The 23,118-nt window shown below is 44.7% G+C and overlaps 1 protein-coding gene across 50 annotated transcripts in view; it reads left to right on the top strand.

The window, feature by feature from the left end:
- Nucleotides 1-20,839, top strand: part of KANSL3 (KAT8 regulatory NSL complex subunit 3) — a 45,120-nt gene extending 24,281 nt beyond the window's left edge. For 19 of the 50 annotated variants that reach the window (XM_078348659.1, XM_078348639.1, XM_078348647.1 and 16 more), the window contains 17 exons: nucleotides 765-896; nucleotides 1,450-1,566; nucleotides 1,794-1,895; nucleotides 2,002-2,073; nucleotides 3,202-3,276; nucleotides 3,448-3,605; nucleotides 4,733-4,796; nucleotides 5,229-5,429; nucleotides 5,626-5,782; nucleotides 7,280-7,357; nucleotides 8,798-8,989; nucleotides 9,454-9,532; nucleotides 9,921-10,051; nucleotides 11,440-11,549; nucleotides 11,945-12,167; nucleotides 12,506-12,639; nucleotides 18,407-20,839. In XM_078348659.1, coding sequence (XP_078204785.1) covers nucleotides 765-896; nucleotides 1,450-1,566; nucleotides 1,794-1,895; nucleotides 2,002-2,073; nucleotides 3,202-3,276; nucleotides 3,448-3,605; nucleotides 4,733-4,796; nucleotides 5,229-5,429; nucleotides 5,626-5,782; nucleotides 7,280-7,357; nucleotides 8,798-8,989; nucleotides 9,454-9,532; nucleotides 9,921-10,051; nucleotides 11,440-11,549; nucleotides 11,945-12,167; nucleotides 12,506-12,639; nucleotides 18,407-18,427 — 2,046 coding nt within the window. In that variant the 3' untranslated portion in view covers nucleotides 18,428-20,839. Of the gene's footprint in view, nucleotides 1-764; nucleotides 897-1,449; nucleotides 1,567-1,793; nucleotides 1,896-2,001; nucleotides 2,074-3,201; nucleotides 3,277-3,447; nucleotides 3,606-4,732; nucleotides 4,797-5,228; nucleotides 5,430-5,625; nucleotides 5,783-7,279; nucleotides 7,358-8,797; nucleotides 8,990-9,453; nucleotides 9,533-9,920; nucleotides 10,052-11,439; nucleotides 11,550-11,944; nucleotides 12,168-12,505; nucleotides 12,640-13,635; nucleotides 14,807-18,406 lie in introns of those variants that run through there. The other 31 variants (XM_078348655.1, XM_035271587.3, XM_078348645.1 and 28 more) reach the window with 6 other exon arrangements.
- The last annotated feature ends 2,279 nt before the right edge of the window (nucleotides 20,840-23,118 follow it).

Raw genomic sequence — 23,118 nt, 5'->3', positions numbered from 1 at the left:
GTAATCCCAGCACTTTGGGAGGCTGAGGCAGGTGGATCATTTGAGGTTAGCAGTTTGAGACAAGCCTGACCAATATGGTAAAACCTCATCTCTACTAAAAATATAAAAAATTAGCTGGGTCTGGTGGTGCACACCTGTAATCTCAGCTACTTGAGAGGCTGAGGAACGAGAATTGCTTGAATCTGGGAGGCAGAGGTTGCAGTGAGCTAAGATCAGGCCACTGTACTCCAGCCTGGGTGACAGAGCAAGACTGTCTCAAAAAATAAACAAGTAAATAAAAACAAATAAATTCTTGTAAATACTTGAAAATAATCTTTAATATCCAATTAGGTAGATACTTGACTTAACTACTCCCTTATATATACATATATATATATTAAATTGCTTTTCACAGTTATTATTCACAGTGATTTGTCCCTGTGCATGACTCTCCCCATTCTTTTGTGTGTGTTTTTGTTTCTGATACGTTTTCTTTGGAAAGGTTCTCAGAAGTAAAAACAGTTGGAAGAGGGATGGGAATACATTTAAGTCGCTTGCTGCATATCCAGACTGCTTTCCAAACAATTGTACCTATTCACTTTTCATGGTGGGAGCATACTTATCAGCCATTCATTTATATATACTCTTGCTCCTGAGGAGGTTTTCAGAGGCTTGGTTGAAGTCTGTCTGTGGCTCATAGTGGGGCTCTGTTCTCCTGCTTGATTGCGGTGGTGGAATGTCTCCTGTTTCACATTGGAATCATCTTTGCTCTGTCTTCTTCGTAGATCCCAACCTTGATTGACCGGATGCTTGTGTCATCCAACACGAAGACTGGGGCTGCAGGAGCTGAGGCCTTGTCTCTCCTACTGAAGAGGCCCTGGGACCCTGCTGTGGGGGTGCTTTCTCATAACAAACCAGTAAGTTGGATGGCTCAGGACTTAACAATGGCACATAAAAAATTTAGACTCAAGCCTTAGAACCTTGGCAGGAGGATAAATGGCTTCCTTAACTTTTTTTTTTTTTTGAGACAGAATCTCACTCTGTTGCCCAGGCTGGAGTGCAGTGGTGTGATCTCGGCTCACTGCAACCTCCACCTCTTGGGTTCAAGCACTTCTCCTGCCTCAGCCTCCTGAGTAGCTGAGATTACAGGCATGTGTCACCATGGCTGGCTAATTTTTGTGTTTTTAGTAGAGATGGAATTTCACCATGTTGGCCAGGCTGGTCTTGAACTCCTAACCTTAGGTGATCTCTGTCTGCCTTGACCTCCTGAAGTGCTGGGATTGCAGGCGTGAACCAGCATACCTGGCCAGCTTCTTTAACTATTATTAATAATTTGTTTTGTACGGTGCTTAACATACTTTCACAAGCAAAGGAGCATTTGTTGGGATGAGAAAGGTATTGGGATACTTGGAATTTCATGGAAGAGCACTTCTCACTCACTGGGTTTTGGGTGGGATTCTTCCTCTTCAGAGCAAACTCCCTGGCTCCCCGCTGATTCTCATCGCTTCTTCTGGTCCCTCCAGCTCTGTGTTTCCCACTTCGCGCCGCCACCGATTCTGGCAATCTCAGCTCTCCTGCTTAGGCAAGGTATGTGTAGGGCAAAAGGAACTCCCTCCTGGCCAAGATTATAGTCTTGGAGGACTGAGGAGGAGAATATGTGGGAGGGGATCAAAATGGATAACTTGAATGTGGAGCCTCCCCTAACCCTTCTTTTATGTGGAATTCCAAGGATAAAGGTATTTAGGGTAGGTTAAACAGAATGGAAAGATTTGAAACTGATCTCTGCTGGCGTGGGTGCTAATTCTTTCCTTCAGGTCATCCCTGTAGCCACCCATCTGCTGAACAATGGCAGTGGGGTAGGAGTTCTGCAGTGTCTCGAGCATATGATTGGGGCAGTGAGAAGCAAAGTGCTGGAGGTGAGTGCCCCTATTTCAGTTCACTGTGGTACACCCAGCATTCTGGGCTTGTTCTGCACCCATCTTCGGCCTCCTGTCTTACTGTCGTCTTTCTCTTCCTATGAAGATTCACAGCCATTTCCCACACAAACCCATTATCTTGATTGGCTGGAACACAGGAGCTTTGGTGGCTTGTCATGTGAGTAATTTCTGTCTTATTTGGAGGTTGTCCTGGGATGGAATACTACTGCTACTACTCATGATAGCTACCACTGAGTCCTTTACTATGTTTCAGGCACTGCGCTAGATACTTTACCTATTTAATTGCATTTTAAACTCTAGAAGACAAATGTTGAAAAAATTTTTAACTTTATTGAGGAAAACTTTAAGCAGAAACAAAAGCAGATTTAGTGTAATAAATCTCTCTGGGACCCTTACCGAGCTTTACCAGTGATCAACTCTTGGCTGGGCTTGTTTCATCTTACCCTGCTCATTTTCTTTCTCCCCCAGATTATTTTGAAGAAAATTCCAAATATCGTAGCATTTTTACTTATATGTATATATTTTAGCATATAGCTGTAAAAAAAAAAATCCATTTTTTTTCTAAACATAAGTACTATACCATTCTCCCACATAGAAAAATCACAATAATTGTAGCTGGCAAATATTAATAGCAATGGAATTTGATGCTATGTTTATTTCAGTCCCTTTCCAAGATATTAAGGAATCTTTTAGTATTTTGCAAACAGTTGTATGCTTTTCAGTTTGTGTAAGTGTCCCTCATGTGTCCATAGCCTCGATTTTGCTTCATGCAGTCCAATCAAGTATGATAGCTGTGAGAGGAAGGTTATCTTCCCTTAGTCCTTGCTTCAAGTGGTGGGCCTTAGCAGTTGCTCCAAGAAATCTAGGATGTCTGGTAGCTATCCATTAAGTTCAACAGAGAGAAATTTTTTTTCACTTAAGGGTTAATGGCAATATTGTGTTCTCCTGACTATACTTACCATTTGTGGGGAAAAATGGAGCAAGAGGGCTCTAATCGAGGAGGTTGACACGGTAGGAATACTAAACCTTCTATCTAATGGTTCAGCCACCTGCTGGGGTCCTCATGGGGCCTCGGTTCTCTAGGTAGTAGCTGCTTGTGGAATGACATACCTTGTGTCTTGTGCTCTTACTGCTGCCATTGTGGCAGAAGATGCACCCGGTATTAGGACAAGGATGGAAGAGGTGAGACTGTCTGGTGGGTCTGGACCACTCCTGGATTCTGGGTAGGCTAAGGTGCCATGAACTCAGTTGACCTTTAGACAAACCATGCTGCTGTTATTTACAGGTGTCAGTGATGGAGTATGTCACTGCAGTTGTCTGCCTTGGCTTTCCTCTATTTACCGTGGATGGCCCCAGAGGGGTAAGAATGTGGTGAAGCTGAGTGCTGGGTCATTGGCAGCGGGAGTGCATGTCTCGTCCAAGCTGATGCTGAGGTTGACTGAGTTGCATGGCTGATCCTCCTGAGTGGAGTTTCCAGGTCAGTGCTTTGTGAATATGAAGAAGCCAGTTCTAAAACCTGTACCTGTTTTAGGATGTAGATGATCCCCTCTTGGATATGAAGACTCCAGTCCTCTTTGTCATTGGTCAGAATTCCCTTCAGTGTCACCCTGAAGCCATGGAGGACTTTCGGGAGAAGATTCGAGCTGAGAACAGCTTGGTGGTGGTTGGGGGAGCTGATGATAATCTCAGGTGGGTAGATTCTCCCAGAGCTGCAAGAGAGCTGTGTTACAGTGAGAAATACCCGTAAGCTGGTAATGTAATTATAGACCAATCTGGTTCAGTTAAAAGAGAGCATTAAAAAAAACTCTTTTAATATTTAAAATTTCAGATTTATAAAAAGTTAAACACTAGTACAAAAAAATTCCCATATACCCTTCACCTGATTTTATAAATGTTAACCATCTTACATAGCCAAAGGGTAGTTCTCAAAATCAAGAAATTAACATCGACATGATGCTATTATCTAGTATACAGACTCACATTTCATCAGTTGTTTCCCTAATGTTATTCTGGTCCAGCATCCAGCCTAGGGTCACACTTGGATTTAGTTGCCATGTCTCCTTGATCTCCTTTAATTTGATAGGGTTCCTCCATCTTTGTCTTTCACAACCTTGAACTTTTCTTTGAGATGGAGTCTCTCTGTCACCCAGACTGGAGTGCAGTGATGCAATCTCAGCTCACTGCTACTTCTATTTCCCAGGTTCTGGATAGAGTGAATCTATTAAGTTATACGTATAGGAATTCTGGAGTGGACTGTCCTGGGCACTGTGCTTGGCTTCTTTTTTTCCCCTTTGAGATGGAAATTGCTCTTGTTGCCCAGGCTGGAGTGCACTGGTGCGATCTCAGCTCCCTAAAACCTCCATCTCTTAGGTTCAAGCGATTCTCATGCTTCAGCCTCCTGAGTAGCTGGGATTACAGGCATGGTACCCGCCACCACACCTAGCTAATTTTCATATTTTTGGTAGAGACAGGGTTTCATGTTGGCCAGGCTGGTCTTGAACTCCTGACCTCAGGTGATCCGCCCACCTCAGTCTCCCAAAGTGCTGAGATTACAGGTGTGAGCCACCATGCCTGGTCAGTTTCTTTACATATGTTATTTTATTTAATCCCCACAACTCCATGAATGAGATGTTATGTTTTCCCATTTTGCAGATGTGGAAATAGGTTTAGAGAGGTTGCATTACCTGCCTAAGACTTAACATGGCCCTCCTTCTGGGCCTAGAAAGTAAGCAACTCAGAAAAGAAATACATTCTTATTTTCCTAGGATGCCATGGAATGTTTAAGAAGTAAACAGGTCATCCTTTTTGTTTCTTAGAATAAGCAAAGCAAAGAAGAAATCAGAAGGATTGACTCAGAGCATGGTGGACAGATGTATTCAGGTAAACAGTTGTTTTGTGTGCTTTTCTCAGCTAGGCTTGCCTTTCCATAGCCTTTTAGGTTTGGTCTTTTTGGTAGTAGCCTCTTTGGCTCTGAAGGGCTCCACTGGGGCCTCTGGTAGAGTTCAGTCATGAGCAAAGAAAAGAAAAATGAGAGTGGTGAACTAATATAAGCAAAGCATCTGGAGGAAGAGTGTTAGAAAAGTGGTGGAGTGTGACCACCCTAGAACTCCTCCTGACAAAGGCACTTGGTGGTCTTGAACCACAGTTGCTCGGAAGCCTGGGATTTGTGCTAGGCTTTGTTTGAGTGCAGAAGGACTGGCACATCTGGATGCCAGAGCTGAGGGGGAATCTATTTTAGTTGGAAACTATATGAGAGGTTCCTGTTCTCCAGATGAGAACTAAAAGGCATTGGTTGGCTCCTCTATACACTAGGATGAGATTGTGGACTTTCTGACTGGAGTGCTCACTCGTGCTGAGGGTCACATGGGCTCTGAACCTCGGGATCAGGATGCGGAGAAGAAGAAGAAGCCCCGTGACGTGGCCCGCAGAGACTTGGCCTTTGAAGTCCCTGAGCGGGGCAGTCGACCTGCCTCTCCAGCCACCAAACTGCCCGCCTCGCCCTCAGGCTCAGAGGTAGTGTGAGCAGAGAGGGGGGCGCTTTTGCTGGGGAATCAGCACCACAGAGTTGTTTCCTTAACTTCCTGGGGATTCCTGTGTCTTGTTAGTGCCATGTGCCTGTGAATTACTACAAGGGGAATTCCAGAGGGACATGCCAACTGATAGTCAGATCCTAATAACATTGGCTCATCTCTTGGCCTTCTCACCTTAGGATCTCTCCAGTGTGTCCAGCAGCCCCACCTCCAGTCCCAAGACCAAAGTGACCACAGTGACCTCTGCCCAGAAGTCCAGTCAGATTGGAAGCTCTCAGCTGCTGAAGAGACATGTGCAGCGGACAGAAGCTGTGCTGACCCACAAACAAGCTCAAGGTATAGGCACCTGGCCAGTTGCCCCTCTTGGGTCTGTCTTCTGTAGTTCATGTCACATGACAGTTACACAGTATTGATATCTACAGCTTTTCTCGGGGATGTGAGAGGTACCCTTTCTCAGATTTCTGTGGAGGCAAAATTCAAAATTAATTATTGAAATAAATGCCAAGGGCTCTGAATTAGTAGGGCTTTGTGATCACTAGTTATAGCTTTATCTTGCTGTTCTGGGGAGGCTAGGCTTTATGAACATGTATATTGACCTAAACTTTTTTCTACCTACTAACTGGAGAAGTACGTCTTGTTCCAGGCCTTGCCAAGCCACTCCTCTAGTCGGGGCTCTCCAATCATATGTACTAGATGATGGATTTTATTCATCAGATTCTAGGGCAGTTCACCTGGCATCATGCCCTTTCTTTGTTTGACCCTTGAAGTGTCAAGATTCCCACTGAGACTTTTGGTGAAGTTTATCAGGGTTCTCTATAGGTAGGTTTCAGATGAGGCTGGGAAGTCTTCATATGGTTGAAAGTAGGAGTTTGGAGAGCTGTGAGTGCAAGGAGCTATAGGAAAGGGAGAGTTCATTGGGTAGGGAAAGAAAAAACAGTGGCTCTGTCCTCCTTCCACCACATTTATCCAGTTGGGTGGCCTTGAGGTAAGGCCTCTTGGTCATTGATGCTTGACGATGTGTCCAGGAGCATGTGTTGCCTGGGCTTCTCAGGAATGGGGATACCTGGGAAGAGGCAGCAGCCGTAGTTGGCTGTCTGGCAGACAGATATGGAGGGGATAGGAGGCTCGTCTGCTTACTTTTCCTGTGTTTTTCTTAGTGGAACCAAAGGATCAGAACCAGAACTCAGACCTCTTGTGAGTTTGCTTGTAAGAGGATGGTGCTAACAAGGAGTAGAAGTGTGAGTGGATGGGAGAAGTTGAGAAGTGAGGCCAGGCCTCGAGGGTGTACACAGATGCTCTGCCATGGATCTTCATGAGTGGTGGCCAGAGCCAAGTCCTGTGTGGGCAGTGTGTCCTTAGACTTTTGATGAAGACAGAGCTGGCGGTCTGCTCTGCTTCTGGAGGGGGTGATTAGTTGAGAATCTAAGGAGTTTTGGAAGGCTGATTGGTGAGCCGGGTTTGAAATGGGGACCCAGGATGTCATGGGGGAGAGTAGCAGTTTTAGAATCCTGGCTTAACAGAGCTGATGGGCAAACAGGGAATGCTAATAGCGAGTGTATATGGAGTCCTTGCTGTGTGCCATGCCCTCTTCGTGGCACTCACCTTGCTGTAGTTCGTTGAGTTTTGGCATGGCCCCATGAGGCAGGTAGTACTATTCAGTTTTAGATGCTTTTGCAGACCTGCTTCAAGGCAGAGTCAGGTTACCATGCAGTAATTTCAGAAGGAGCCCCTATTGGCCATTTTCTACAGCCTTTTCATATTTTTCTTATTCCCTCTCTTTTTCTCCCTTCTCTGGCTGGCTGTGATTCTATAATTCTTTCTGATTCATTCCAGCACAGTTTGCTGCTTTTCTGAAACAAAATATGCTGGTGAGGAAAGCTCTTCCTCCTGGCACCTCCTCCTGTCTCTTTGGTGAGTATTACTCTTTCTTGCCTACTCATCCACTGCATTCTGCTCCTCACGCCCTTATTTCTTTTCCATCTCTGCCTCTCATCTGCCTCAGATTGTTTTCCTCCTGTTCTTTTCTCTCTTTTTCTATCTTTGTAATCTTTTGTTTTGCTGACCACTTTTGCTTACTCTGTAGGCTTTGTCCTTTTTTCATTCTTCTGTTTGCTTCTCATGGTGTTTTTCTTTTTTGTCTCAGTATGGTTCTTTCTGTCACTGTGATTTTGGCTCTGCTGCTTTTTTGTATGCCTGTGAGTCTCAGTTTCCTTGTGTGTTTTTCTCCCTGCCTCTTGTCCTGTGTTTATCTGGTGTCTGTAAGCCTACCAGCCACATATCAGCATAGAACCTGAAACTACTCTCCTCTCTACCCTCCTTCCTACTCTGATTTTAGTGAGTGCATTTGTCCCCTAGGCAATCCTTCTAGCTGGTTATGCCCTGACTGGCCTCATGCCAGGAGCCCTCCTCCCTCCTCATGTGACTGCTGCCTTCCTCCCCACCCCAGTCTTTGCTTCCCTGCGCTATAAGAGGACCAGGGTGGACTTCAGGGTTTAAAGAGGAGGGAATCTTTGAGGAAGCTTGAAAGATAATCTAAGAGTCCAAAAAGCTTGGCTGTATACATGATGAGCCTGTTTGATTCAGTGGAAGCAGAAGCCCATGTGTGAACAGATGGCCTTTATCTGTACTAGTACACATGACCTGGGGACTAGGTTGTGACATGGGCCAATGTTGCCCTGTTACTTGTGGGCAGAAGATGTGAGGTTGCCTGGTTGAGGTGCTCTCACTCCTATTAGCTACTCAAAGCCAGTCTGGTGACAGTCCTCTTCATTTGCTCCATTTGGCAAGTGGATCCTCAACCATGGGCTCTTAGGGCAGGGTGGGACTCTTGAGAGCCTTTTGGAAAACTGTTTTTTAGAGAGGACTGGATGACCTGCTCCTCCATGGATTATTGTAGAATGTTTAATGTCCTCACCTGTGTGATGATGTGGGGAGGGCTTGAGACAGAAAGGTGATCGATCACATTTTTTGAGTCTGGGAAGGACTGTTTACTCATTGTGGTGAGTCCTCTATTTTTGCTGTTGTTGCTATTGGCCTTGGCTGGGCAGGGTCAGGCTGTCTTCTGTCTTTTCATTCCCGCCAACTCAGGGCCCCTTCCCTTCCGACTCTAGTGCAGGATGAAGGATGGGAAGGGAACCATCCTCTTAAGAAGGGCAAAGTGGGGTGCCCCTTGGGCGGGGCCTGAGTGAAGTGGGCCTGAAGCATGGCCAGACTTTCCTTTGAGGGGTGGCTCTGTACATAGGGTGGTTCTCCTATGTGTTCTACACATGGCTGTGTTGGTGCTGGTATTGACTGAATGTCTCTTGGGCTTTTTTGGATTGTGGAAGATCTCAACTCAGCTCTATCTCTTAGTTCCCATTTCATCAGAACCAGCGGAGGAAGGAGAAAAAGAGGATCTTAGGGTCCATCTGAAGCGACACCATCCTTCGAGTCCTCTTCCTGGCAGTAAGACCTCCAAGCGACCGAAGATTAAGGTGTCCCTTATCTCCCAAGGAGACACAGCTGGAGGGCCTTGTGCTCCTTCCCAGGGAAGTGCTCCAGAAGGTGAGTTTCTCTTGTTATGTTTAATTGAGAACTGACTGAGCTCTCCCAGGTGAACAGCATTGCCCCTTAGTGGCCACTCACCAGGATGTCAGTCAGCCTTGGCTTCATTGTGAGACATGCCTGAAGCAGAGAAAGAGTAAGGCTGCACATTGAGTAAAGTGGGCAGTGAGTCCATCTGAATGAGGGGCAGGCAGGCAGACTATGAGAGGAAGCTGCACCATCATTCAAAGCATCCTATATTTTGTTCTTTTGTTTCAATTAAAGATATAGAATATTTAAGGAAGTTTAGAAAATAGAAGGAAAAAATAACCCCAACTCTCCCTACTCTAGGAATAGTTCATCTTTTTTCATCTTCTAGTTTTTGTCCATAATATCTTGAATTTAGACTAAGTGTGGAACCTGGAAACATAGGGGCCAAATAGGACTGACGAGGGGCCCTGGAGTTTTCTATTTTGCATCTACAGGTGGGAAGCCCATCACCATGACTCTGGGGCAGGCTTCAGCAGGGGCCAAGGAGCTCACAGGACTTCTCACCACAGCCAAGTGAGTGTTGGACCATCTATCCCTATTCTTTTTTTCCCTTAACTCTGTTTCTGGTTCATTTGGTGCTTTGGAAAATGATGGATCCTGGATTCTGTCAGTTTTGGAAATGTGACTTCCTTCTGATTAGGATCTTTGTCTTGTTATTGGGTCAACTCAGAGTTCATTTTTACTTAAAGATTGCAAAGCCTCCCCTGGCTTTTGCTGTAAGTCCTGAGGACTTTTAGAAGACTAGAGATCAGGTTCAGAAAATAGGACAAAGAAACTGAAGGTTCTTGGTTTGTGTCTGCTGCTTAAAGCCGTGCTGAACCCCACTCTGGACCCTGCCTGTGTTGCTAGGGCTTGCTATCCTGTGAACTTTGAATAACAGAGCTCCTTCCTTTGTCTCCAGGTCCAGTGCTTCTGAAGGTGGAGTCTCAGCCAGCCCAGCCCCTTCAGTGGTCTCCAGCAGCACTGCACCCAGTGCCTTGCACACACTGCAGAGCCGCTTAGTGGCCACCTCTCCTGGCAGCTCCCTCCCAGGTATCTTGTGGCCCAGCATTCTCTCCTTCCAACACAAAATTTTTGGTCTGCTGCTGGCGGGTGGTTCTGTGAAAGCATCCCTGGAGCAAAATCTGACGGATGGGCCTCTGGGACTCAGGGTGGTTGTAGATTCTTAAGGTGAAGCTGGAATTAGCTTGGGCAGAGGGATTCCTTGGCCTTGAATAAATGCAGTGAGTAAACGTCCTGGTCTGCAGGTGAGTAAATGTTCCAGTCTACAGGTGCTGTATCCTCTACTGTAAGAAGAAATAGCTGATAGGAGATATATGTATAGTCAGCCTTCCTTATCCACAGAAGATTGATTCTAGGACCCTTGCCACTACCAAATTCTACAGATGCTCAAGTCCTTTTTATTAAATTGTGTTATAGAGTTGGCATTCCATATCCACAGGTTTCTGTCCGTGGTTGTTTGAATCTGTGAATCTGCTATAAAGCCCACAGATACTGAGGGCTATTGTTTCATTTTGCTGTTGTAAGCACATCTCACTAAATAAAACTGGAAATGGTGCTATACTGGGCATTAGCAAAATGAGACATTTTTCTATCTGTGCTTGTCTCTCGCTTTGTCCTACTCCCTAACCCTGCTTTGAAAGGCCTTTTGCCTGAGCCCAGCAGAGCCAAGGCATTGCAGAAACCCTTCTGGCCAGGTGCGGTGGCTCACACCTGTAATCCCAGCACTTTGGGAGGCCGAGGTGGGTGGCTCACCTGAGATCAGGAGTTCAAGACCAGCCTGGCCAATATGGTGAAACCCTATCTCTACTATAAATGCAAAAAATTAGCTGGGCCTGGTGACGGGCGCCTGTAATCCCAACGACTTGGGAGGCTGAGGCAGGAGAATCGCTTGAACCCCAGAGGTGGCGGTTGCAGTGAGCCAAGATCGCGCCATTGCACTCTTGCCTGGGCAACAAGAGTGAATCTCTGTCTCAAACAAATAAACAAACAAAGAAACCCTTGTTGTTTAAGAGAATCTTCCTTATTACTTTGAAGCTACTTCCTTACTGCATTGATTATGTGAGGTGAAGTGAAACTTGGGTATTTAGAATTCTTTTGGCTTAAAAAATTATTCCCTGGAAAGAAAGGAAGGAACTTGAATTTCTCAAAGTGGTCCAAAATGTATGACTGATGGTTTGCAGCAGGTGCAGAGCAAGTTCAGGGAAGTGTTTGGCATAGTACCTTTCCTGTGTGCCATCTATTGCGTGTGTGCCTGGCTGGGGAGATCTTTTGGCCTTCTTTCTGAGGACAGGAGGGTGTTTGTTCAAGAGCAAGCACCATTGATGTTTTAGTTGGTGGTGAGGGTGGATGGATGTGGCTGCTCTTGGGATAGTGCAAGTGATTGAGTCTCTACTGATTTCTGCTACGTCCTCTCTTAGGGGCCACATCAGCCAGCAGCCTTCTCCAAGGCCTCAGCTTCAGCTTGCAGGATATCAGCAGCAAGACCTCTGGCCTTCCAGCAAATCCCTCCCCAGGACCAGCCCCACAGGTGCACATCTGCTTTCTGCTGGGCTGGGCAGTTGTAGGGAGGAGGCCTCCTCAGCTTAGTTGGTTTTGGCAGGGAAACTAGGTTTGGAGTCAGTGGGTCAAGGGCAGATATCCTAGCTACACAACGGTGATCTTCCAGAGGTTAAGGTCTATCACTTACTGTGTGACCTTGGGCAAGTTTCTTGACCACTCTGTTTTTGTTTCCTGGTCTATAGTACCTCCCTCATAGAGTTGTTGTAAGAATGAAATAATATATGCAAAATGCCTGGAAGAGTACCTTGCATGTAGTAGGCACTCAGTACATATTAGCCTTTAATAATATGCTGTGGGCCCTCCAAACTCGAATGTTGCTGTTGGGCAGCAGCTTCTGATCACCTGGGCTTGTGTGTCCCACAGGCCACCAGTGTGAAGTTGCCCACCCCCATGCAGAGCCTGGGTGCCATCACCACGGGCACCAGCACCATTGTCCGTACCATTCCTGTGGCCACCACTCTCTCCTCCTTGGGTGCCACTCCTGGTGGGAAGCCCACAGCCATCCACCAGCTGCTGACCAATGGGGGCCTCGCTAAGTTGGCAAGCAGCCTCCCTGGCCTGGCTCAGATCTCTAACCAAGCATCAGGTGAGTCTCTCATGAGAACTGTGGGGACTCCCAGATCTGGGATCTTCCCTCAGGACCTTCCCATTTCATGTGGGCAAGGTATGATGTTGAACGCAGTCCCACAGGGTCCTGGCATTGACCTTCGGATTCAGTTGTGTGGACCCATCCTTCAGAGAGGTTGAGAGAACACAGGCTGTTTCCTGTTGCCTTTCAGATTGACTGATAGGGTATAGATGACCCAGCTGGGTTGGAGGCCAAGGGGCTGTGTTATGTGGGGGAGAAACTCTTCAGGAAAGGAAAACCTCAGCAGAAGGTGGAGAGTGTGACTCAAAAATACTGCTTCTCTCTCCTTATCTCAGGCTTGAAGGTCCCCACCACCATCACTCTGACACTTCGTGGCCAGCCAAGCAGGATCACCACGCTGAGCCCCATGGGCTCAGGAGCAGCTCCATCTGAGGAGCCTCCTTCCCAGGTGCTGCCCTCCAGCTCACAGGTGAGTCTGCCAGAAAGGACTGAGGACATGGGCTTCAATACTGGGAAGTTTGACTTCAATCAGCTGACTCACTGATTGAAGGGGCTGCCTGTGCACTGGAAAGATGAGGTTCAGATTCAAATCTGGACTCTGGAGTTTGTGGCTTTATAATTTTGAGTGAACCATGGACCTCTTTGAGTCTCCTCTTCTACATCTCTCCCTGGATATTGTGAAGATTACATATGTTCAAGGGAGTAGCAGTCTTCAAGCTGGCCTTGAACCCTAGGCTTAAGCAATCCTCCTGCCTCAGACCCAAAGTATAATACTCTTTTCTTTTATTTGAGGTGGAGCCTTGCTCTGTCACCAGGCTGGAATGCAGGGGTGCAATCTCGGCTCACTATAACCTCCACCTCCTGGGTTCAAGCGATTCTTCCACCTCAGCCTCCCGAGTAGCTGGGACCACAGGCACATGCCACCACACCCGGCTAATTTTTTTGTATTTTTAGTAGAGACGGGGTTTCACCATGTTGGCCAGGATGGTCTCGATCTCTTGACCTCGTGATCTGCCCACGTTGGCCTCCCAAAATGCTGGGATTACAGGCATGAGCCACCGTGCCCGGCTGATACTCTTTATTTGACATTGGCTTTTTAGCACTGTGCCTTCCCATATCTTAGCATTTATTGCTGTCTTTTTAGGGCACAGCTAGGTTTTTATAGGTCTTACCCAGGAAGTCATGATTAGTTCTTCTTAGCTGATCTGATTTCCATTGTGACCTTTACAAGTCAAATGTTTCTAATCTTAAAACGGTGATCTGAGGAGCCACTCAAAGATTAGAAGTTAGGCCCCAAAACAGTTTGAGTCCAATATTGAGTGTGCTTTCCTTCAGTATCTGCTGTGCAGCTGAGGCCTTCCTTATGTGTCCCTGTCCTTTCCATCACATCAACCTGCTTGGGAACTGGGGTGCAAGTGATAGTTCCTGAGCCATTCTGAAAGCTCTTCTGTCTCTTCCTCTTTAGGGAAAATACTGCAGAGAGATCAGCATGTGACATTCATTGGGGTTGTAGCTACCTTTTTTTGCAGAGGGATGTAAATGTTTTTATTTTATTTCTTTTTTAATTATAAAATGATAATGCTTATTTTAAATAATTCAAACATTATAGAAATAATTAATTTAGAAAGGGAAAATTTCCCATGATGCTATTCCCAGAGATGATGTTCACTATTAATAGCTTGATATGGATCCATTCAGATTTTTTTTTCCCTACACAAAGTATGTTATTTTATTTATTTTGTACAAATATAGGATCACAGAGTATGGATTACTATGTAACTTGCCTTTTTTTATAAATCATGTCGTGACACATTTCCCTGTCTGTGTCTTTTCAGAGGCTGGCTAGTATTTCTTTTTCTTTTCTTTCTTTCTTTTTTTGAGACTGAGTCTTGGTCTTGTCACCCAGGCTGGAGTACAGTGGCAGGATCTCAGCTCACTGCAACCTCTGCCTCCCAGGTTCAAGCAATTCTCCTGCCTGAGCCTCCTTAGTAGCTGGGATTACAGGTGCACACTAACACACCCAGCTAAATTTTTTGTATTTTTAGTGGAAATGGGGTTTTACCATGTTGGCCAGGCTGGTCTCAAACGCCTGAGCTCATGATCTGCCCACCTCAGCCTCCCAAAGTGCTGGGATTACAGACTTGAGCCACCACGAGAGGCTGGCTAGTATTTCACTGGGTAGGTGGATGAAGGTGTATTTCACCACCTCCTATTAGGTAGATAACTGGGTTCTATCTTGGTTTTTGATATTTTAAAAAATGCTGTGATGAACACTCTTGCTCATCATTCTTGTGTACCTCTGGGAGCATTTCTTTAGCCTAGAGAATAAGTAGAGCATGTGTACGTTTATTATCTGGGCAGCTGCTCACTAACTGCCCTTCAAAAAGTTTTGCTACTTTACAGTTCTACCCATGGTGATGAATATGTCTGTTTCATATACTTTTATCTGTTGTGGAAATCAATATTATTAACTTCATTAATCTGGGTGAAAAATGAAATGGTTTTAATGTGCATTTTCCTGATTACTTATGCAGTTGTATGTCTTTCATGTTTGTCTTACTCTTTATTTGTGTTATAGTGGCTTTATATATTCAGATGTTAATTTTTTATTTGTTATAAAAGTTGCATACATGTTATTCCTGTTAGTGGCTCATTTTTTTTTACTTTCTATTGAAGCATTGAATGTCTTTTAACTTTTATTTCTGGATCATACAGCCATTTAAATTTCTCATATAGTAAAATCTTTGAATATTTTCCTTTATAGCTACAAAGTTTTGTGCCTTAAGAAAGCTAGCCCTATCACAAAAATATAAAAGTAATCCTTTTTCTTTTTAAGATTGTAATTGTGGTGAAGCATATATAACATACAATTTACTATTTTAGCCATGTTTCAAGCATGCATTTCATTAGCATTGAGCACATTCACATTGTGCTACAGCTATCACCACCATCCATCTCCAGAACTTTCTGTCATCCCATACTGAAACTCTCTCTTTGTGTTTTCTTGTAATGCTTTTCTTTAGTTTAATTCCTTATAGTTCACTTGGAGTTCACTTTTGTATGTTAAGTGAGGTAAGGATGAGTCCATTCATCATTCCTCCACTCATCTAAAATCCACTGCTCTCAACATTCTAAAGTACTGAATACACATGGGCCTGTTCTGCAGTTTTGTTTTCTTTTGAGACAGTCTCACTCTGTCACTCAGGTTGGAGTGCAGTGGCACAATCTTGGCTCACTGCAACCTCTGCCTCCCAAGTTCAGAAGATTCTCCTGTCTCAGCCTCCTCAGTAGCTGGGACTATAGGCTCGAGCTTCCCTGCCTGGCTAATTTTTGTATTTTTAGTAGAGACAGGGTTTTACCATTTGGCCAGGCTGATCTCGAACTCCTGACCTCAAGTGATCTACCCACCTCGACCTCCCAAAGTGCTGGGATTACAGGTGTCAGCCACCCTGCCCAGCCAACATTTCCTTTTAATCAGTTGAAATGATGTTACTTTAATAGGTTTCCTAATAGTATATCAAACTGTGTGAATTCCAGATTCAGTGGCTTTTTTGGTGTGTCCTATTCTTTTTATTGTACATACAGGGAAAAAAGACCCTATCAAAAGAACAAAATGAAAAAAGAAAGAAGCTGAGTATTTCAAAAGAGAAGCATGTCTACTCTGTTTTATTTTACTTAGGATTTTGGCATCTATATTAACCTCCTCAGGCTTTGGCCTATAGTTTTCTTCCCCTCCACCCCCTACTTTTGTGTCTGTGTGGCGTGCTTTCATTTGTCTAGTTATGCGAAAGGGGTAATTCAATCTTTGTAGAATGACATGGGAAGTGCTTTTCCCCTCTTATACTCTAAAACAATTTTATAGTACAGAAATGATCATTCCCTTGATGGTTTGATAGAAGTGGCCTACAAAGCCATTTGGGCCTATTTTTAGGATGTCTTCACCTTTGCTGATGCCATGTTGATGCACAACTAGAACACAGATTCTGCCGTGTAATGAAGGAAAAATCCTGTGTTAGGTGGTCAGTCTCAGCTTGCCATGGCCTGGGCAAGCTGGTTACTGTTGAGAAGAGAGTAGAGGTCATTGAGAATCCCCCTATTCTGTGGCTAAATTGAAGCACAGAATAAAGATCAAGGTCTGGCTTTGTAACTGATGATGTTAACGTGAGATTAGTTTTCATCTTAATAAAATGGGTGTGTAATTGCTAGGAGGGGTCAGGTGGTGATTGTTTTCTAACAAGCAAGGGGATGTTATTAGATTAAGGCTTCTTGCTGATTCAAAAGCTTCTAATAGTTAACTCAGTGTTCAGACTGCCAGACAGAGCACTGGAGACTATGGGTCAGGTCATCTCTTTTCAGCCGGCTTTGTGATCCTGGGCAAATCACCTAGCCTTTCTGGGCTTTGGTTTTCTTACCTGGTTAAGTGAGGAAATTGGCTTAAGTCAGTGACTCTTGTGATGGCAGGATCAGAATCTCCTCAGGCTTTGGGAACATGAAGTTATAAATGCTTAGAAGCAAACTACCCATTTTTTGACATTTATGAGGCAATAGGAAATTTGAAAACTGACTGGACAGTTGTTGATACTATGGAATTGTTAACTTTTTTAATGTGTGATAATGGTATTGTTGTTAGGATTTTAAAAACAGTCCTTTTTTATTTTGGGGTTCCATAATGCAGTATTTATGGATGGAATGAATTTGAAAAGTGAGCACCAACTAGACTTCTCTAAGAACTATACAAGCAATTATCTGTTTTGTTTCTGGCACTGATTGGTATTTGCTACATGTTTCCTTTATGGGAATGGAGTATTGTGTACTTCTCACAGCTGAAAAGCTGCAGGGAAGAAGAGGACAGTGACTGTTGTGCCCTGCGTCAGAGTCCAGAAAATGGACTCCCTGCCTGTGGTTATAAGATCTCTCTCCTCTCTGTCCTGTTGGCCATACCGGGACCTGGTCAGCCTGGCAGGCAGCACTTCTAGCTGGAGGCCTATGGCAGTGGGCCTCATTGTAGCCTTGTAGCAGGCCGTGGGTGAGCTGGCTCACTCTAAGGTGTATTCATAATCAGAATAGAGTGATCATCTGTGCATAGCCCTGCCTTTGAGCAAAGGAACCCATGAGGTTTGGTTTTTGTTTCTTATAGAGATGGGGTTTTACTATATTGCCCAGGCTAGTCTGGAACTCCTGGGCTCCAACAGCCTCCCAAAGTGCTGGAATTGAAATCATGAGGTTTTGATTATCAAACTCTTCATTTCTTTCCTCATGTGCCTTCCATCTTTCCTCCTTTTTTTTTTTTTTCACTCTGTCACCTAGGCTGGAGTACAGTGGTGTCATTATGGCTCACTGGAGTCTCAACCTCTTGGGCTCAAGCAATCCTGTGCCCTTGGCCTCCTGAGTAACTGGGAGTAAAGACATGCATCACTATGCCCACCTAATTTAAAAAAATTTTTTGTAGAGAAGGGCTAAGTTGCCCAGGCTGGTCTTCAACTTCTGGGCTCAAGCAATTCTCCTGCCTTGGCCTCCCAAAGTGTTGGAATTATAGTCATGAGCTACCTTGCCTGGCCATTCCTTACTGCATTCCGAGAGACCTCTTAGGAGTTTACTGAGGGTGAAATTTAGAAAAGTGGGGAAAGCCTTGGTGAAAAAGGCCACCCTCTCTACTTGGTTCCTTACTCTTAGGCTGTAGGGCTCAACATTGACAGCATCCTCCACACACCTATACGTCTAAGACCTCAAAATCGATAGTGTCAAAACAGTCATGGAAATCTTCCCTTCTGTTGCCCTTTACAACTCACCTATTTCCTATTTCTGCCTATCTTTTCTGTCCTCATGCATAGTAATAATAAAAGGGGACCTTTGTAGTTGAGCACATATTACACTGAGGTGCTTTATGTGGATTATCTCATCTAATTCTCATAGTGACCCTGGCAAGTAGATGCTGTCATCTGCCTCTTACAGGCGATGTAAGGGGGCTCATCTGCCTCTTACAGGCGATGTAAGGGGCTCAGAGAACACAGGCACTTGCCTTAAAAAGTGGAACGTTGAGTTGCTGACTCTAGAATCCATGTTCTGTTAACCACTTGGCAGCTAGAACACATGTCCTGTATATACAGCTTTTTTCCTATTGAGAATTACTTCTTTAAAATAAATTCTCAGGATTTGGAATAATTGGGTTAAAGGCTCTGAATGTGATGATAACCTCTCAAAGCTTTGACCCTTCTTCACTACCTCTCCTGCCACAGCGCCTGTCTCCAGCACCCTGAAGATGCCATGTGATATGTCCTCCTTACCAAGTTGGTGATGGCTGTCTCATGGTGTGCCCTGGGCACGTATGTGGTCCTGCTGAGTTGTCCACGTGTCTGAAGACCTCTTTAAGACAGTCATTTTTGCCTCTCTGCCAACTGTCTTCAGAGTTGGGCTGTTGAGTCTTCATAGAAACCATTAGGTTAGGTGATATGGCACCAGCAAGGGAAGCACCATCGTTCAGGATCTGCAATTCTGGTTCCTGGGCTCCCCAGCCTCCTCAGCAGATCTGACTGTGCATGGATCAGAGGCACTTTTTCCCCTGCTTAAGCTGTGGTTTGACCCAAACGTCAGTATTGGACTGCCTGCTGCATAATGAAGGTGTTGCCTTATGGAGGTGTGTGCTACCCTCTGTGCCCAGTTGGGAGGAGACATCCATGTGGTATGAGACTTTTGGGCTTCGGGAGTTGGAATGGAAAGCCCTTTGCTAAAGATTGGAGTCATCCTGGCCTGCCAGCTGGTGGTTCAGAGCCAGAAGGGCTTGTTTTGGACATCACTGTTGCCTTCGCTGAGCAGCCATGGGAGAGTGTTCCTCATGCAACTCCACCTTAGAAACCACGCCAGATACTGAGTAGCTTGCTGACACCTGAAAACTTCCATTTTTTGTTAGTACAGGCAAAGAAAACTAGACTGTCATTTTTCAGCCTCTTTGACTTACTCTACATGTTCGGAGCGGTGGTTGCCAGGTGAAACCTGGCCCCTTTGTCTCTTTTACCGTGCTTTGGGCAGTTTCTGTATCCAGAGAATCCACAGGTTCAGATAGGCTGAAGAAGAGGAATGGAACAGCAAGGGAAGCGGCTTGAAGGATGTGCCAGTAAGCCCTGTGGTTTGGGCTTAGGTCTCTGCTCTGCCACCCAAGGAACTAGTGATTCAGTTGGAGATAAAGAGAAGAATTTGCCAAGTCAAAGAAATCCCAACCCCTGAAAATCCTCTGTCTCTGGTCCCTGGAGGTGAAGCAGGGACAACAAGCTAAGGTAGTATCTTGGCCATCACAGGAAACTTGTGGCATCAGGACGATGAAGGCCATGCTTGTGTTTTTGTTTCTGTTTCATGAGACTTTTTGTCTTCCTTCTTAGAAGTGGGAAGATGATCGACAGTGACTCTACTATGCAGGGCTGTTGATACCAGTGAGCCCTGTAGGTGGCAGTCCCTGGAGAAGTGGTCACAGAAGATGGAGCTCTGAGCCCCTGCTTGTCTCTTCATAACACTTGTGTGCAGATAGTTTTAGATTTGGTTTTGAAGCTGTCCTCCAGAACAGGCTCCCACCCTTAGAATGTTTCCAGTTAAGGTAATAAATTTAGCAACCCAAGTGTAACTATTCAATGTCCTTTTCTGGAGGCAGGAAGGGCCTACAACATGGCTTTATAGTCCATAGTTCTGACCCACAGTACAGTATGTATCTTTACCAGCCCACCTGTGTTCAATATGGGCGCCTTCCTGGCCAGTCTCAGTGGCAGCCAGAAGGGACTGCATAGTGTCTAGGAGTCTCAGGCAAGGTAGGTCAGGGTACTGCGGGCAGAGGGATGTGTATGATAGGAGAGGGTAACCTAAACATCATTCCTTCCTACCCTGACCTGAAAAGCTGATCTCAACAGGGATTCACATAGAATTAGGCTATTTTTTGCATTAGCTGGTGACTTTCTGAAATTTCTTAAATTCAGGAAGTATTGTAAACTTGAGGAAGGTATGAAATCTGGAGGAGGCATCCAGGACCCAGGGGTTTGATATTGATAGCTTTACAGGTAGGATCATATCACACCGAAAGAGCAGAGGACAGTAAGACTATATGAGCTATGTGAAGTTTTAGGAATCATTTAGGACAGACAGCCCTAACAAGCCATTCATGACTTAAGTTGTTGGCTCAGTGTATGCTGGGGACAAAGAAAAACTGACTTTATGGGTAATTTCTAGTATGCTTGCAATGGATGACTTCCTGAGGTATGGTCTGTCCACCTTGAAGAATTCCACAACTGAAGAAGGGGAGCTGTGAGAACATGGATTGTTAATTTACACCTTGACAGGGTAACAGATGAAGTGGTAGAGGCCTAGTCATGTTTTCCACTTCCCTTTGCAAACTATATTTCTTGAAATACAAAAGGAAGCTTTACCTATTTGATAGAAGACCTGGAATCCATAACCTCTGAAGATGATACTATTGGTAGAAAATTTGGAAGGATCAGGAAGGTCTTAAATTCTTGGATGACAGGTGCATGTTGATGCCCTATGGAGATACCCTTGTGCTTTGAGGTCACTGAGGTAGGAAGACCTGTCTACACTAGAAGAGTCTTGGGCTGGATGGGTTATAGAGCTGAGTGGCTGTGATGGTTCTGTTCTTACATTAGCAAAAACAATTAAAAACACCAAAAACTTTTGGATTGCTTCAGCTTTTTTTCGGTTGACTTGTGTATTCCAGTAACCACCCAATGAAGTGGACACAGAAAATAGAGCTAAGATATTGTTATGCCAGTGATCATCACCTCACCAATGCCAGGTCGTATGAGATGCATACTGTAATTTCCTTTTTACAAGTAAGGAAACTGAGGCACACAGTGGTCAAACAGCAGGAGATGGCAGAAGCAGTACTGGAACCCAGGTAGTCTGATGTTGGTGTCTTTTCTACCCTGCACTGTGCTAGGGTTCTGAGATGGGAGACTGGAAATGGAGATCAGCCCAGGAGGTGAGGAGATGGTGGCCTACATGTGACCTTTTCAGTTTACTTCCCATCGGGCCAAAAGTAATTGATGTTGCTCTGGTGGGGGTCTTGGCTGAGCCTAAGTCAGTAGGTGGGGTCCCTCAACCTTGATCCTGAAATATCAGTATCCCTTTGCACATCCCGTACCTCCATCCACCATAAATACATAAAGATTTAGAGATGAATGAGTGAATCCCAACCTCCAGATTATTTGTTATTTGTATTCAGAAGGACCTTCCTTCTAATTCCTAAATTCCCGGTCCCTACACTTGGCATTGAAGCCCTCTGGGTGGAGGCAGTAGTTTGGGTATGCTGCTTGGAGTACCCAGCATACCTGGGCTCATTGTGCTGCCATTAGTAGACATATGGTTTGCTGCCTTCTCCCTCTCAAACTCTAGTCTCACTGACTTCAGCAGTCAGGTCAAGTGAGATGAGATTAACAATTAGATTGTTAAATGACAGCTATCTTAAACTTCAGGAGCATGGGGAAAGGGCCATAGCAAATTATGCTGCAGACAAGTCTTTGTTACCTTTTTATCTCTTTCAAGCACACATTTTAGTCAGCGTTGATGGCTGCAAGAAGAAGAAATCCATTCACCACCAAAATATCCCTAAGCTCTCATTAGGCATTTTTATAGACAAGATCCTCATGGTTTTTGTTCCTTGCCTTATGACCTCAAGTGGCTTGGAATTGCTGGGAACCAATTTTGATCCTATTGTCACAGGACTTTTTAGCTGCAGAGCCCTTCATGGATGGCTGGTCTCTGTCATTCAGATCAAATACCGAACATAGCCTGATTGGCTCAGTCTCACTTGTGGGTTGCTTTTCCCTATCTCTTCCCACTCAGTTCAGTAGTATCCAGAAGATGAAGTCATGTGTGGTTCACATCATTACTTTTCTAAGAAGAAGTAGATGGATTTAAACAAAACAAAGTAAAACACTGCTAGGATGTTAGATATGTATGTTTTTAACTTGCAGTGATAGTATAGTATAACATCCTTCACCAAGTTTCCCCTAGTACTTACATTTCACATAACGATAGTACAAAATTAAAACCAGGAAGTTGGTACAATGTGTGTGTATAGTTCTATGTCATTTTATTGCTGTAACCACAAAATACAGAATGGTTCCATCAGCACAAAGATCTCCCTCATGCAATACCTTTGTAGTCACATCCATCTCCTTCCCGACCCTAGCAACCACTGATCTCTTCTACTCTTTCTAAATATGATGATGTATAAATAGAATCCTATTGTGCATGGCCTTTTGAGATTGTCTTGTTTTCACTCAGTATAATTTCCTTGATACACATCCACGTTGTTGTATGTGTGAGTAGTTCATTCCTTTTATTGCCGAGTGGTATTTTATGGTATGGATTTAGCACAGTTTGCTGTGGCAATTGTATGTAGGTATTTTTTTTTTTTTTTTTTGAGACAGAGTCTCGCTCTGTCCCCCGGGCTGGAGTGCACTGGCACAATCTCAGCTCACTGCAACCTCTGCCTCCCTGGTTCAAGCAGTTCCCCTGCCTCAGCCTCCCAAGTATCTGGGTATAGAAGATCAGTCAGAATGGTGCAAGAAATTGTAGAAAACACAAACCTTGGAAGGCTAGAAGGTTTTGCAAAAGCCTTGGAAGAGAGTTATGGCTGAAGGCAGTCTAATCCTCTTACCTTGAGCTAATAGCAAAATGCAAATAACAAGGGAATATCGAGGAATTTATCTAAATAGCTTATTTACTCACATGGTCCTAAGACTGACCTTTGATCATCAGGCTCTCTACTCAGGGGCTCAGCAATGTGGTGTTTACTTGAGACCTTTGTCATTTAATCTGAACTAAATAAATTGGGAGGATTGCCAGCCTATTGTGGCTGCTGCTGACTCTAGCAGAGGTCCCCTGGCCGCACTGACTTGCAAGCCTGTGTCAATGTGTCTTTCTTCTGTCATATGGTTGAGTCTGCCGG

Source organism: Callithrix jacchus, chromosome 14, assembly GCF_049354715.1.
Source record: "Callithrix jacchus isolate 240 chromosome 14, calJac240_pri, whole genome shotgun sequence".
Lineage (NCBI taxonomy): Eukaryota > Metazoa > Chordata > Mammalia > Primates > Cebidae > Callithrix > Callithrix jacchus.
Note: the sequence above shows the minus strand (reverse complement) of the source record. Positions and strands in the feature narration are given on the sequence as shown.